Source organism: Teleopsis dalmanni, chromosome 1 (genome assembly GCF_002237135.1).
Source record: "Teleopsis dalmanni isolate 2A chromosome 1, ASM223713v2, whole genome shotgun sequence".
NCBI classification, from domain to species: domain Eukaryota; kingdom Metazoa; phylum Arthropoda; class Insecta; order Diptera; family Diopsidae; genus Teleopsis; species Teleopsis dalmanni.
This window is the reverse complement of record NC_051846.1, coordinates 159,215,049-159,227,953: the sequence shown is the minus strand read 5'-3', so window position 1 is coordinate 159,227,953 and position 12,905 is coordinate 159,215,049. Positions and strand designations below refer to the sequence as shown.

At 30.7% G+C, this 12,905-nt stretch overlaps 2 protein-coding genes across 2 annotated transcripts in view; both read left to right on the top strand.

Moving 5' to 3' along the window:
• The window catches only part of LOC119666561, a 1,558-nt gene extending 682 nt beyond the window's left edge, over positions 1-876 (top strand). Inside the window, exon 3 of the mRNA XM_038075843.1 lies at positions 839-876. Coding sequence (XP_037931771.1) covers positions 839-876 — 38 coding nt within the window. The remainder of the gene's footprint in view (positions 1-838) is intronic.
• Positions 851-2,331, top strand: LOC119669016. Its single transcript, XM_038078745.1, has 3 exons — positions 851-961; positions 1,043-1,162; positions 1,232-2,331. Exons 1-3 carry the CDS (start codon positions 907-909, stop codon positions 2,167-2,169), a joined length of 1,113 nt encoding a protein of 370 aa, XP_037934673.1. The 5' UTR covers positions 851-906; the 3' UTR covers positions 2,170-2,331.
• Positions 2,332-12,905: the final 10,574 nt, after the last annotated feature.

Genomic DNA, 12,905 nt, shown 5'->3' with positions numbered 1-12,905 from the left:
CTGTCTCTAATATTTCGGTCTCTTTGTTGACACTCCGAAGTACCACTGTATTTGTAATTTTTTCTGTTCAGCTTATTTTGAGCATACGCTGGACGTGCAGTGGCCCGCTACATGTTGTTAATCTACTACTATTATGCAAACTTTCTTTTGGTATACTGATAAAACTACATTATATTTTTATGGTATACCAAATATATGAATTAAAATTTTTTCTAATTTGATTAAAACTGAAATTTGCAATTTCAACCGTATTTTTTTTTATCAGAAACAACTATGAACGTTTGATTTTGTTTTTGTGACCCTCTCAACTGTACAGTGATTGGTATTGGCCCGCGATCGCATCTGATCTGAACTGCCCTGATTTAAATGATAGTATTTAATTATATTTGTTAGTTATTTCTATCAAAACCTGACAGCTATTAAAAAGTAATAGAATACAAATTCCCTAAATAGTAAACACCAGTCAAAATCCTAATTTCGCGTTCATAAGTGTTTGGGTCAACAGTTCAAAACTCCGTCTTAAAGTGCAATATTTTCCTTTGATAGACTTAGAATCTACTTAGATCAGTTTGCTTCTTATAATATTGCAGGTTATTCTATATAGGTTTCGATCTTGGTTCCACCTAAAAATATTTACGTGTAATATTTAAAAATTAATATTAGAAAGTTTTAATATTTGGCAAAATTTTTTTGCAATGTTAATGACTCTCGTCAAAAACAATTACAACAGATATTATCTGTGTAATTATTATCTGGCAAACGCCATTTTTGTTTTCATTTGAACTTAGTGACCAAAGCATTTAAAAATATTCTATAAAAAAATTTATTGTCTAAATAGTTTGTTTCAAAGTTGTTTCAAATTTATTTCCTGATTAAATATCAATTTCTTAAAGGAGATTCAAGAATATGGAGATAACAACACAGATGGCTCGCATAATCTGCAGTACAAAAGACAAAAATGGTAACCTTTACTTTTATGCAATTTTTTTATTTTTTATTATATTGCAATATATTTTTCAAAAAACGCCATTTCTTGTTAAAGCTAAACTTAGAAAAAATCCTATACTAGCGACACAAAAAACTTGTTCCAAACAGCGAATGAATGCAACCAATTATAAATCTACAATCTGGGATGCGCAGAGCGGTCCCAAATCGGATTCAGGTAAGGATTCACTGTTGTTAATTATTATATGATAAGTATTAACTTTTAAAAATTTACAACACACCTAAGGCTCAAGATGTAGGGAAAAAGTAACCGCTGATCTTAAACGATTTCAATATAATTTAGAAGAAAAAAATAAATTCTTGAAATCTACAAAGACAAATATTGAGACGTCCACTGCTAAGGCACCTATACCAAAGCACACAGATTGTTTGCCAAAGCACACAGCTTATAAGGTTTATGCACCTAAAGCATTAGAACGTTTGAGATATGACAGAGTAAATCAGCCTGCACCAAAAACTAAAATAAACCCAGTCAAAATGGATGAAAAACTTTCGTGCTTACAAACAAAAGCAGTCCGTAGCACAATTCCCCTGAAAAATGTTCCTAAAAATGATGCAAAAAATAATATCAAGCAAAGGTCACCTGCAGACACTCGGCTTACTCAAAAAGTACCTGCTGAAATTGGGAAAAAGGGTTTTGCCAATATAATTTGTGGCGGAACACAACAAACTAATAAGTCCACAAAACTTAAGATTGAACAAAGCCCTCCAGATCCATACTTGAAGCATGGAATTTGTAGATGTCAATGTTCGAAAAAAAATATTGCAACCACAAGTCAAAATGGTGGAACCAAAAGTCAAGATGGCATGGAACAACCTCGTCGACCTGTAGTTACTCCAAATGTTATCAGTGATTGCAAAGAGGTAGTTGCTGAAGCTAAGAACACGAATGCAAATGTGATCAAACCACATTTAAAAAATGGTGGGTTGACTTACAGAATAGAAAAAGATTGCAGTTCTAATTTAAACATCCCATCCATCAACATTGAAGAACCAATCCATAATGCAGAGCTAAGTAAGAAAAAGTGCCAAAAGATCTCAGAAAACGTAGACAAGAATAAATCTCAATTAATAAAAAATCGTTTAATACGGAAATCTGAAAATGGCAATTGTTCCGGGATTAAAAGGGTTGAAGCAAACCTCTGGAAAAGCAGCAACCACTAATAATAAATTATTTATTTGCGTTACATGTAAAATTCACAATTTTACATAATTTATTTATCATAAAGTATTTAAGTTTGATTGAATATTGACCTTCCGCGAAAATAAATCACCACATGGAACGGAACCAAAAACATCGATATTTATTTTTGATAAAATTCAATAAAATGCTTTTTAATTGTTTTTTAAATTTTTTTTTACATTTTAATCACTAAAAGAAACCAATGGTCATAAGAATGACCCTGAATCTTCCTTCTGCAACTATTAAGTAGAGTAATTACAGAAAACTCTTATGGCTTCATGGTAGCAAAGGACAAGTATTTTGTAGATCCAGTCTAAAGTTCGAATATTTAAAGCATACTTAGCCCGACATTAGGTTCTTCTATAGACGTCATATCCTTACCTATTCATATTAATAGCAGATATTTTTTATGTAGTACTATAGTATACCGGTATCTTCTGTTGATATCATATTTCTCTTGCCATTGCCAATATAAGCAGGATTTAGTGATTTACAAGAAGTCTCCAAAATCTTTAGATGTTTTGGGAGCTACAAAAAAACTAAACTATATATAATAGATCCAAGATTCTGTTATTTTGCACATATTAGGTTAGTTTTAAAAGTTGTCCGTGATGCAATAAAAATATATCCATGCAGTATATTCGTATATAAATAAATTTTTATAATATTATATAGTGTATTATATATAGTGAATATCATTATTGCTAACTCTGTTATATAATATTACATATATTACTGTTTTTAGAATGAGGTGGATATATAATTTGCTTATTTTATTTATTTAAAGAACATGACTAAACATTTAGAAGAAAAATATATATCCATCTGTTGTTATGTAAAGTACTGTTTAAATATTAATTGCCTGGCAACTCTGCCCTGTCATTATTCTATATTCCTTTTGTAATTATTATTCATTATTCATTTTTAGTATAGTTAATAAAGCGAAGTAAAGAACATGTTAAAAATACATCGGACCGTGTTTCACTTTTGCTAAAAATATATAATAGGTTATGGGCCCAGCACGCTTCCACTGCGAAGTAAAAAGCACGTGCACATAAAAAGTAGATTTAATACGTGTATAAAAATGTCGGGAACGGTGATTCGAGTTGAACCGCTTAACGCGGAAAACTACGATACATGGAAATTACAAATGAAAGCTATTCTCATAAAAAACGATTTATGGTCATATGTCGAAGGTACTGCGTCGTGTCCAACGGGCGAAGCGGCTGCAAAATGGATCAGCTTTGATCAGAAAGCGTGCGCTGATATAATGTTATCAGTAAGTGCATCAGAATTAAGATTAATTGCAGAATGCACAAATTCAAACGAAATGTGGATGAAACTACAAGCCACATATTCATCAAAAGGGCCTGCGCGCAAGGCGACGTTGCTGAAAAAGGTTGCACTTTCGCGCATGAAGGAGGGTGAAAAGGTTAGAGAGCACCTCAACGATTTTTTTGAAGCCGTGGCAAAATTAAAGGAAATTGACGTCACCATCGGGGATGAGCTTCTGGCCATACTGCTCCTATATAGCCTACCCGATTCGTTTAATACTTTCAGGTGCGCGTTAGAAACGCGCGACGAGCTGCCAAAGCCAGACATACTTCGAGTGAAAATATTAGAAGAAGCTGAATCGCAAAGGACAAAAGAAGACAGACATAGTGATGAAAACTCTCTATACATAAATCGAAATAAAAGCCGAAACGCAAAACAAAACAAACGATACAGTGATTCTAAACGAAACAAACAATGTTTTAATTGTGGCAAAATCGGACATTTTGCACGTGAATGTAAAAATAAAGCAAAAGCTGAAAATAACACGCAATTGAAAAATTCGGAAAAATCTGTAAACAATAATTTTAGCTATCATGTTGAAGATGCATTTATTAGCTCAATAAAAGAAAATTATTGGTGCCTAGATAGTGGATGTACTGCCCATTTAAGTGCAAACCGTGAATATTTTACAGACTTTCAAAAATCGAATAAAGTGCTTAACTTAGCAAACGACAACACAACAAATATAAACGGCGTCGGTAAAATGAAAATAACTGTAGACGTAGACGGTCGTGATAATAATATTGATCTTAAAGAAGTTCTATATGTCGAAGACTTGCGTACAAGTCTACTTTCTGTATCAAAAATAGTAGACAGCGGATATGAAGTGCATTTTCGCCCTTCAGATGCAATTGTATTGGACAAATATCAGAAGGTTATAACTCGAGCGAAAAGATGTGGAAATCTTTTTATTGTTGAAAATAAAAATCATTTTGCACAAGTTGCTGAAGAAAAATGTGACATTGAAAAGTGGCACCAGAAAATGGGCCACATAAATGAAAACGATCTTAAAAAATTGGCTAGTAATAACCTAGTACACGGATTAAAATTAAATCCTAAACAAAAACTTCCGACTTGCGAAATTTGTATTAGTGAAAAACAAACACAAAAGTCATTTCCGTAAAGAAACTAGAACAAGTGATTTATTAGAGATCGTGCATAGTGATGTGTGCGGACCAATGAGAACAGCATCAAATTCGGATGCAAAATATTTCGTAACATTTATTGATGACAAATCACGCTATTGTCATGTATATTTTATAAAACAAAAATCCGATGTATTAAATGTATTTAAGCAATACAAAAGAGCAGTAGAAACATTTACGGGTAAACGAATTAAGGCTTTACAATCAGACAATGGTAAAGAATACGTTAATTCTGAATTTAATTTATTCTTGAGGAAATTTGGTATACAAAGACGCTTAACTGCTCCATATACGCCGGAGCAAAATGGTATTGCTGAACGTAAAAACAGAACTCTAGTTGAAATGGCCCGTTGCATGATGAAACAAGCTGAAGTTCCGCCAAATTTTTGGGCAGAGGCCATAAATACAGCGTGCTATATTCGAAATAGGTGTCCTACAAAAGCATTGAACGGTGTAGTACCGCACAAGTTGTGGACTGGTAAAATGCCAACTATTGTACATTTTCAAGTATTTGGCTCTAAAGCATATGTCCTAAAAAAGGATAAGACTAGAGATAAATTCGATTCTAAGTCAGAACCTTACATGTTTGTTGGATATTCAAACGAAGCGAAAGCCTATCGCCTGTGGTCACCTACAAAACGAAATATAACAATAAGCCGTGATGTCGTGTTCGTAAACAAAAATATCTATCATAATAAATACGAAAACATTTATATTAACAATGAAAACGACTGCCAAACAAATGATTATATCGATATTGCGTTCGAAAATTGTGAAAATCAGAAACTGTCGGTCAATCCGAAAATTGTAGAAAATACAGATACGCGAGAAGAAAACTCCATTCGTAGAAGAGGTCGTCCGAGACTTATTCGCACAAATTCACGCGGTAGGCCTCGAAAAGAATATTACACGTCAAATCGGAATGGTGAAGAATCATCCAACGAAGACGAAAATACAAGTTCAATAAGAAAAATTGCTGATAAAAACCATTCAGATGATGAACCTGACAACAACGTTTTTGAAGATTGTGAAATGGCGTTTCTCACTACATATCAAACTCCAGTAACGATTTTGGAGGCACTTGAAAGCGATGAAACAAATTCCTGGTCAAAAGCGCTAGAAGACGAAATGGTGGCACAACTAAAGAATAAAACATGGGAAGTGGTCGAAAGACCGAAATCACGAAGAGTTATTGGGAATAGATTCGTGCTTCGAACTAAAGATGACGGAAAACAGAAAGTACGATTAGTAGCGAAGGGTTTTGCACAACGACCAGGTGAAGACTTTCATGATACGTTTTCTCCAGTCGCTCGTTCAACATCTATAAGACTACTTGCGGCACTGGCAGCAAAAATGGATTTGGAGATCCATCAGATGGATGTCATTACAGCATACCTAAATGGAGAGCTCGAAGAGAGTGTCTTCATGGAAATTCCCGATTATCTTATACCATTCCTGAACAAAGTTGTTTCATCAAAACCAGTGGGAAAAACTTCAACAATATTGTGTGGAAAAGTTAAAGAAACAGCGCAGCATTGGTTAAAGGCGATTAAGTCAAGTAAGTCACCTGTATGTTTATTAAAGAAAGCTCTTTATGGACTCCGTCAGTCTGGGCTATCATGGTACATGAAATTGACAAAGAAACTACAGAATATGGGTCTAAGTGCAGTACAACAGGATCCTTGTGTATTCACTAAGCGAGAAGGCAACGACATTGTTTTGATGACAATATATGTAGATGATTTACTAATAGCGTCCAATAATAAGTTTCGTATAAAAGAAATAAAGGCTGCACTTGCGAATGATTTCGAAATGAAGGATTTGGGAATAGTAAGTAATTGTCTTGGCATCGAGTTTCATCAAAATTTAAGCAAGCATCAAGTTTTTCTTTCACAAGAGAAGTATGCAAAAAGCATCATTGAAAAGTTCAATATGAAAGACTGTAAACCAGTGAAGACTCCCATAGAATTGAACATTAAATTAACGAAACCAACAAAAATTGATGAAGGTGTTATGAAGATGTATCCCTATCAAAGCTTGATAGGAGCATTAATGTACTTAGCTGTTACAACTCGACCTGATATTGCGTTTGCTGTAAACTTTCTTAGCCAGTTCAATTCAAATTATAACGTGGAACATTGGAAAGCAGCAAAACGAATTCTAAGATATCTTAAAGGTACAAGCAACTATGGTCTATTGTATGAGAAAAACAATGAAGAATTGTATGGTCTAGTTGACGCTGATTGGGGCGCTGACTTAAACGATAGACGTTCATATTCAGGGTATGCGTTCATTATATCAGGAGCAGCGATATGTTGGGAAGCTCGAAAGCAACGTACAGTAGCGCTTTCAAGCACTGAATCAGAATATATGGCCATATCTGAGGCCACAAAAGAAGCGTTATATCTAAAGGCAATCCTTGATGATGTTGGCATTACAAGTAAAACAATTGAAATCTTTAATGATAATCAAAGCGCTCAAAAATTAACGGAAAGCTTCAGGTATCATCCACGGACAAAGCACATTGATATTCGTTATCACTTTATTCGCAGCAAGGTTAACGACGGCACTGTTAAAATCAAATATATGCCAACAGAAGAAATGCCCGCAGACGTCCTTACCAAAGGACTCACTACAGAAAAGCATGTTAATTGCTTACGGAAATTAGGAATGAAATATTAAAGTCATATTTTATACATAATAAAAGCACTTTAAGAGGGGGTGTTGTTATGTAAAGTACTTTTTAAATATTAATTGCCTGGCAACTCTGGCCTGTCATTATTCTATATTCCTTTTGTAATTATTATTCATTATTCATTTTTAGTATAGTTAATAAAGCGAAGTAAAGAACATGTTAAAAATACATCGGACCGTGTTTCACTTTTGCTAAAAATATATAATAATATCAAAATTGTGTTAAAAAAATTTCTTATATAAAATTTTAGGTCCATTTTTCGTGTGAAATGAATAATGAAACTAAACTATAGTTTAACTATATTATAATTTCTTGATATATAAAGTAAAGTACTTTATACTTTAAATAATGTTTTACTATGGTAATAATATTTCTTTTTTGTTATTTATTTGTATTATATTATATTAACTATATTTTATTTATACTAATTAGTATAAATTTCGTTATCTAAAAATAAAAATAGCTTCGCATTTAAAATTTAAGATACAAGTACTCTATTATCTCACAAACAATTCTTTTTTTTTTTTGCTTCATCACATAAATACTTTAATATATCATCTGTTTAAATATATAAAACAATACATATGTATATAAATTTATTAAAATTATATCGTGATATCAAATCAAAATAATTAAACACTGAACTTAATCTGTAGTTGTTTTCAATCTGAACAAAAAAAAACATCTTTCGTAAATACCAGCACTAAAAAAATCCCAAACAATACTAAAAACAACAAAACTAGAAGCAAAACAAATACTTAAGTTTTATAAATATTTTGTGTTGTTATTTTAATTATTTATTCAATATTTTATCTGTGAAGTACATCTACTTAGCTTGTTGATCTACTTACTTTCTGTTTCTACTGAATAAAAATTAAGCGAATTTTATGAAAACTTTTCACGGCGAATATTTGAATTTTACCTAAAAGTATGCAATATAAAATAGTAAATTAGCCACAAACTACATTTTTAGAAAAATCTTTAATTTAATACAGTAGAAACTCTATAAATCGAGTTCTAAAAGTTCCAAAAGAATAATGAAAGTTTCAATTTATCGGGTTTTCGAATTATAAAGATTAAGGTACAAGTTTAATTTATAAGAGCTAGTTTATTTATATTTTAACTCAATTTATCGAACAACAAAAAAAATAAATATGAATATATGTACATATATATCATTACATATAATTTGATAAGAAGTAGATACTTTGTTATTATTTCGTAATTTATCACAATATATTGTTACACATAGTACCTTATTTTAGACATATAAAAGAACCAATTTCCAATAGAACACCTTTCGTTTAATAATTAACATGCAAAGAAAGAACAAAATTCGCAAAAATAAGCCCACTTTACTGAAACTGCTCAATAAATATACCATAAGCCACTCGCATTACAATAGTGACAAATCTTAAAACTCTTCTATTGTAAATGATTTTTGGAAAAAAAAAGGAAAACTCCAATCAGATGACAGGAATAACTTAATTTATAACTGTTGCAAGTGTTAATGAGTTAAGTTAAATATTTTAAAAAAGTAAATTTTTTTAAAAGGCGTTTTCGATGGCTCGCAAGTCTGGCAAAAAATCCATGCTGGCCTATATTCGCTAAGCGAGATCATAGCATCACTGTTGCAATTTGTCGAGTGTTATGTTTTAGCAAACAGCAAATCTTGCATATGTGCACATAATGCAAGCAAAATACATTTTGTATAAAAATAAATAATTAACATAAATTGAAAATTAAAATGAATACGGAATTAAAAGAAATGGTAAAAATGTTGGAAATTTTAAAATAAAACACTGAAATTTTTCTTTTTTTCCAATTTTCACATACCATATATGAAATTTTTGAATTTTATTTGAAGTTTTTACATATGATTTTTGACATATAATTGCAATATTCGTTGGAATTTCCAAAGATGGTTCACAATAGTGCGCTTATTGTGTTGGTAACCATTTTATCATTAGTGGGCGAAGTGTGTGGACAGTATACAACTACTGGCCTAGATAGAGAAAATAGTGTTGTTGTTTTGCATACACTTCAGCCAGTATAGGCCAGCAACTTGCTGTTTTTTGCCATACTTGCGAGCAACCGAAATCGCTTAAAGTTTGTGAAGATGACTGACAAGTTGCTAATTCTGAAGAATACAAGAAATTATTCGAAAACCACTGATAATGTGTATTTAGCAATTCTTGAAACATCTGTATGGTTAGCCAAAAATTCATTTATTTCAAATAATATAAAAAGAATTTTTATCGTTGTAGTTTACTACTGTTCGAAACCTCTCAACCAAATATGCTAGTTTCTATTAAATGTAATAGTCACTTCCGTCATAACTGACATAACTTTTATTAAAAAAGTTTTAAATTTATCATTTATTCAAAACTTACGTTTTAATATATTATTTGTGTATATATAAATATTAATTAAACACTTACACAACTACATATATACATTAATTTAAATATTCTTTACATTTTATGTTATTAAATACAGTCAAACTTCCATAACTCCAACTTCTATAACTCGAATTTTCTATAACTCGAACCAAAAACAGTGCAATAAGGTTTTAGAGAGCAAATTACATACAATTCTGCTTCCATAACTCGACCTTCTATAACTCGAATAAAAATTTTGTTCTGTACCAATAGGAATATGGGAAAGTGCATTCTAAAAGTCGAATTTTTGTTTTAAGTATGAATCCATTTTGCTGTTAAGGGAAGTCCCTTTTTCCAAACCAAATGTTTAATTTTTTTCTTTTTTATGTTGCTTCTTTGTTCAAAAGCCAGTCGCTGGCAGCGTGGTTTAAAGTAAATAAAATAACTTCCAATGCTACTCTTAACGATTATATTGAGTTCGACAATAAAATTTGGACATCAAGCTTTACTGCAGATGACGATATTATTGAGTACTATAGCTCTAAATTACTGAAACCAATTCTAAGCGCAACGGAAAGTGATGATGAGGGTTAGGTGGATGTAATTGTTCATCAGCCTTCCAAGAATGAAGTAGAAGACTCATTCAAACTCTGAATTTATATTTGCAAACGAATGATACTACAACTGATTATCACTATAAGAGTTTGAATAAAATGGAATCTCTTTTTACTGAAAATAAGAAAAAAAATTAAATCCCAAACCCTTATTTTTGAATATTTTACTTTACTATAACTACTGTGCTGTATTTGATTTCAAATAAATACATAAATACCTTAAAATTTAATTCTAGTTTCTTTCAAAAATAAAAAAAAACAATAAAAAAATTCTCTAACTCGAAGTCTCCATAAATCGAACCTTTTCTTTGCGAAATTGGGACTTTGAGTTTTAGAAGTTTGACTGTATTTATTATCCAAAATTAATTATTCAAACCTTAAACTTTCATATGTATTTATTTATTTTTTTTGTATTTATATATAAATATTATTTAAATACTTACACAAGTATTTACATATATTTAAATATTCTTTAGATTTTATGTTACTAAAAATGAATTTTTCAAGTTCTTTGTTTAAATCTTTTGTGCAATAAATGTCTTTTTAACTTCACCACAAATACAACTCTGGCAATGCTTTTTAATAGAAATTGTTGTTGCCGACATGAAAATGAACCTGTAGTACGAAATGACAGGTCAAAACTCAACAACGACCACCAACAACATTGGCACTTCTTTGATTTGCTGAGTAAAATCAGTTCTCTTCGGATCGTAAGCATTTAACAACGTGAATGGAAAAAAACGCATAAACAGTTTTGTCTCGTCGTGCTTATATGATTGAAACGCAAAGGGGGTTCTTATTTTATTGATCAGTGCAATACACAAACACATTGGAATGGGTGAAGAAAATTTCTTGAAGTGTTAAAAAATATATTTGCAAAAATAAATACGAAATGTGATGGAATATAAGTTGTAAATTGTTTGGAATTGTCAAAACTAAACAATTATTGAATAAAAATTAATTAAAAAACATGAAAAGTGTGTATATCTGGAAGAATTCAAAAATATTTGTACTTAAAATAAAATAGAAATTAATTTGTGTAAGTGTTGAAAGTTAGCATTCAACTTTTCATTTAGTGTTTTTATTTTCTTTTTGTGTGCAATTATTTTATTCATTTTTATCTTTCTTTTTTTGTTTTTGTGACTTTTTAATATTGAAAAGTGTGCAGCCGCAGAGCCCTGCACTTTTTTATTTCTTGTTTTTTGTTTTTTTTTTTTGTTTTTTGCACATTGGAATTTCTGCATTTTCTATTGAACTTAAACACTTTCTGCTGCTATTTTTCTATTTTTATGGGTCTTAACTATAATTTTATGCAGTGCTAGCAATGCTTTTTGTTAAAAGATCTCATTTCTTTTGCCTTTTTATATGAAAATGTTGTAATTAAATCTACACATTGTATAAAACAAGAAAACTACTTTTGTTGTTCCTGTTTCTTTTTGTTCTTCATTTTTTTTATTGCTGTTGTTGTTTTTGTTTTTGTTGTTTTAATAGTTGGTGCCCGTTTTGTTGTTACTGTTGTTGTTGCTGCTGTTGTTGTAGCATTAAGAGATGCGTTTCTACTGGCAAGACCGCCTTGTAACATTCCACACCGAAAAAAGTTGTTTGACCAGTAAAATATTTTGTAGTTGTTGTTATTATAAGTTGTTGTCTTGTGTTTTTGGAGATAACAAAATTGCGTGCTTTTTTGTTTTTCTTTTATTATTTGATTTTGTTTTTGTTGATTTTGTTTTTGTTTTTGCATATTTTCTTCATATTATGTGGCCAATAATTTGTTTTTTTTTTATTTTTGTTTTTTAATACATCAAAACATGTGGCTTATAATTGCCCACTTGTTGCAATCATTATTAAATATTTTGTTTTCGTTATTGTTGTTGTTGTTGTTGTTTTTGTTCATATATTTTGCTTGTTGTTGATTTTTATTTGATTTTCATAACTTTTTATTTTTATTTATATTTATTTTTGTTTTTATAAAAAAAATGGTACGTACACGTTCTCTCAATTAAGATTGATGCAAAGGCGTCGCAATACACGTACGCACAACAAGTTTGTTGCTTAAGTCTTTTGCCGTTGTGATTGTTAGAAATAATTTGTTATAAATATTCTTTAATGGCAATAAATTAGTATGAGATAATCTTATAACATATAAAAAATTTTTTATATGTTTCATGATTATCAGTTTTGTGTATAACAATTAAAAGTTTTGTTCAAATTTATTTTAATAGAATTTGTGAATATTTCTCATTTATTAGATTTGTTTTGATAAAATACGTTACTTAGATTCTTATAGTGATGTTAGGTGTCTATTTAGGACTATTGGTCCATTGTGTTAGCATACAAAACTCATTAGGTTTAAGACCAGTTTGAACTTTGAAAGAAATCTAAACTGTAATTTGTTAAGTGAAAGAATTACAGCTGACTAAGACCGGTCAAACAATTAATACATTTTCTTAGATCCAATTTGAATTGGTTTTTGCATCTCTGAGTGCCTATACTGTAAGACAATGAGCCAAGCTGAATTGGATTCTTTGGATCGCCGGTATAACCAGT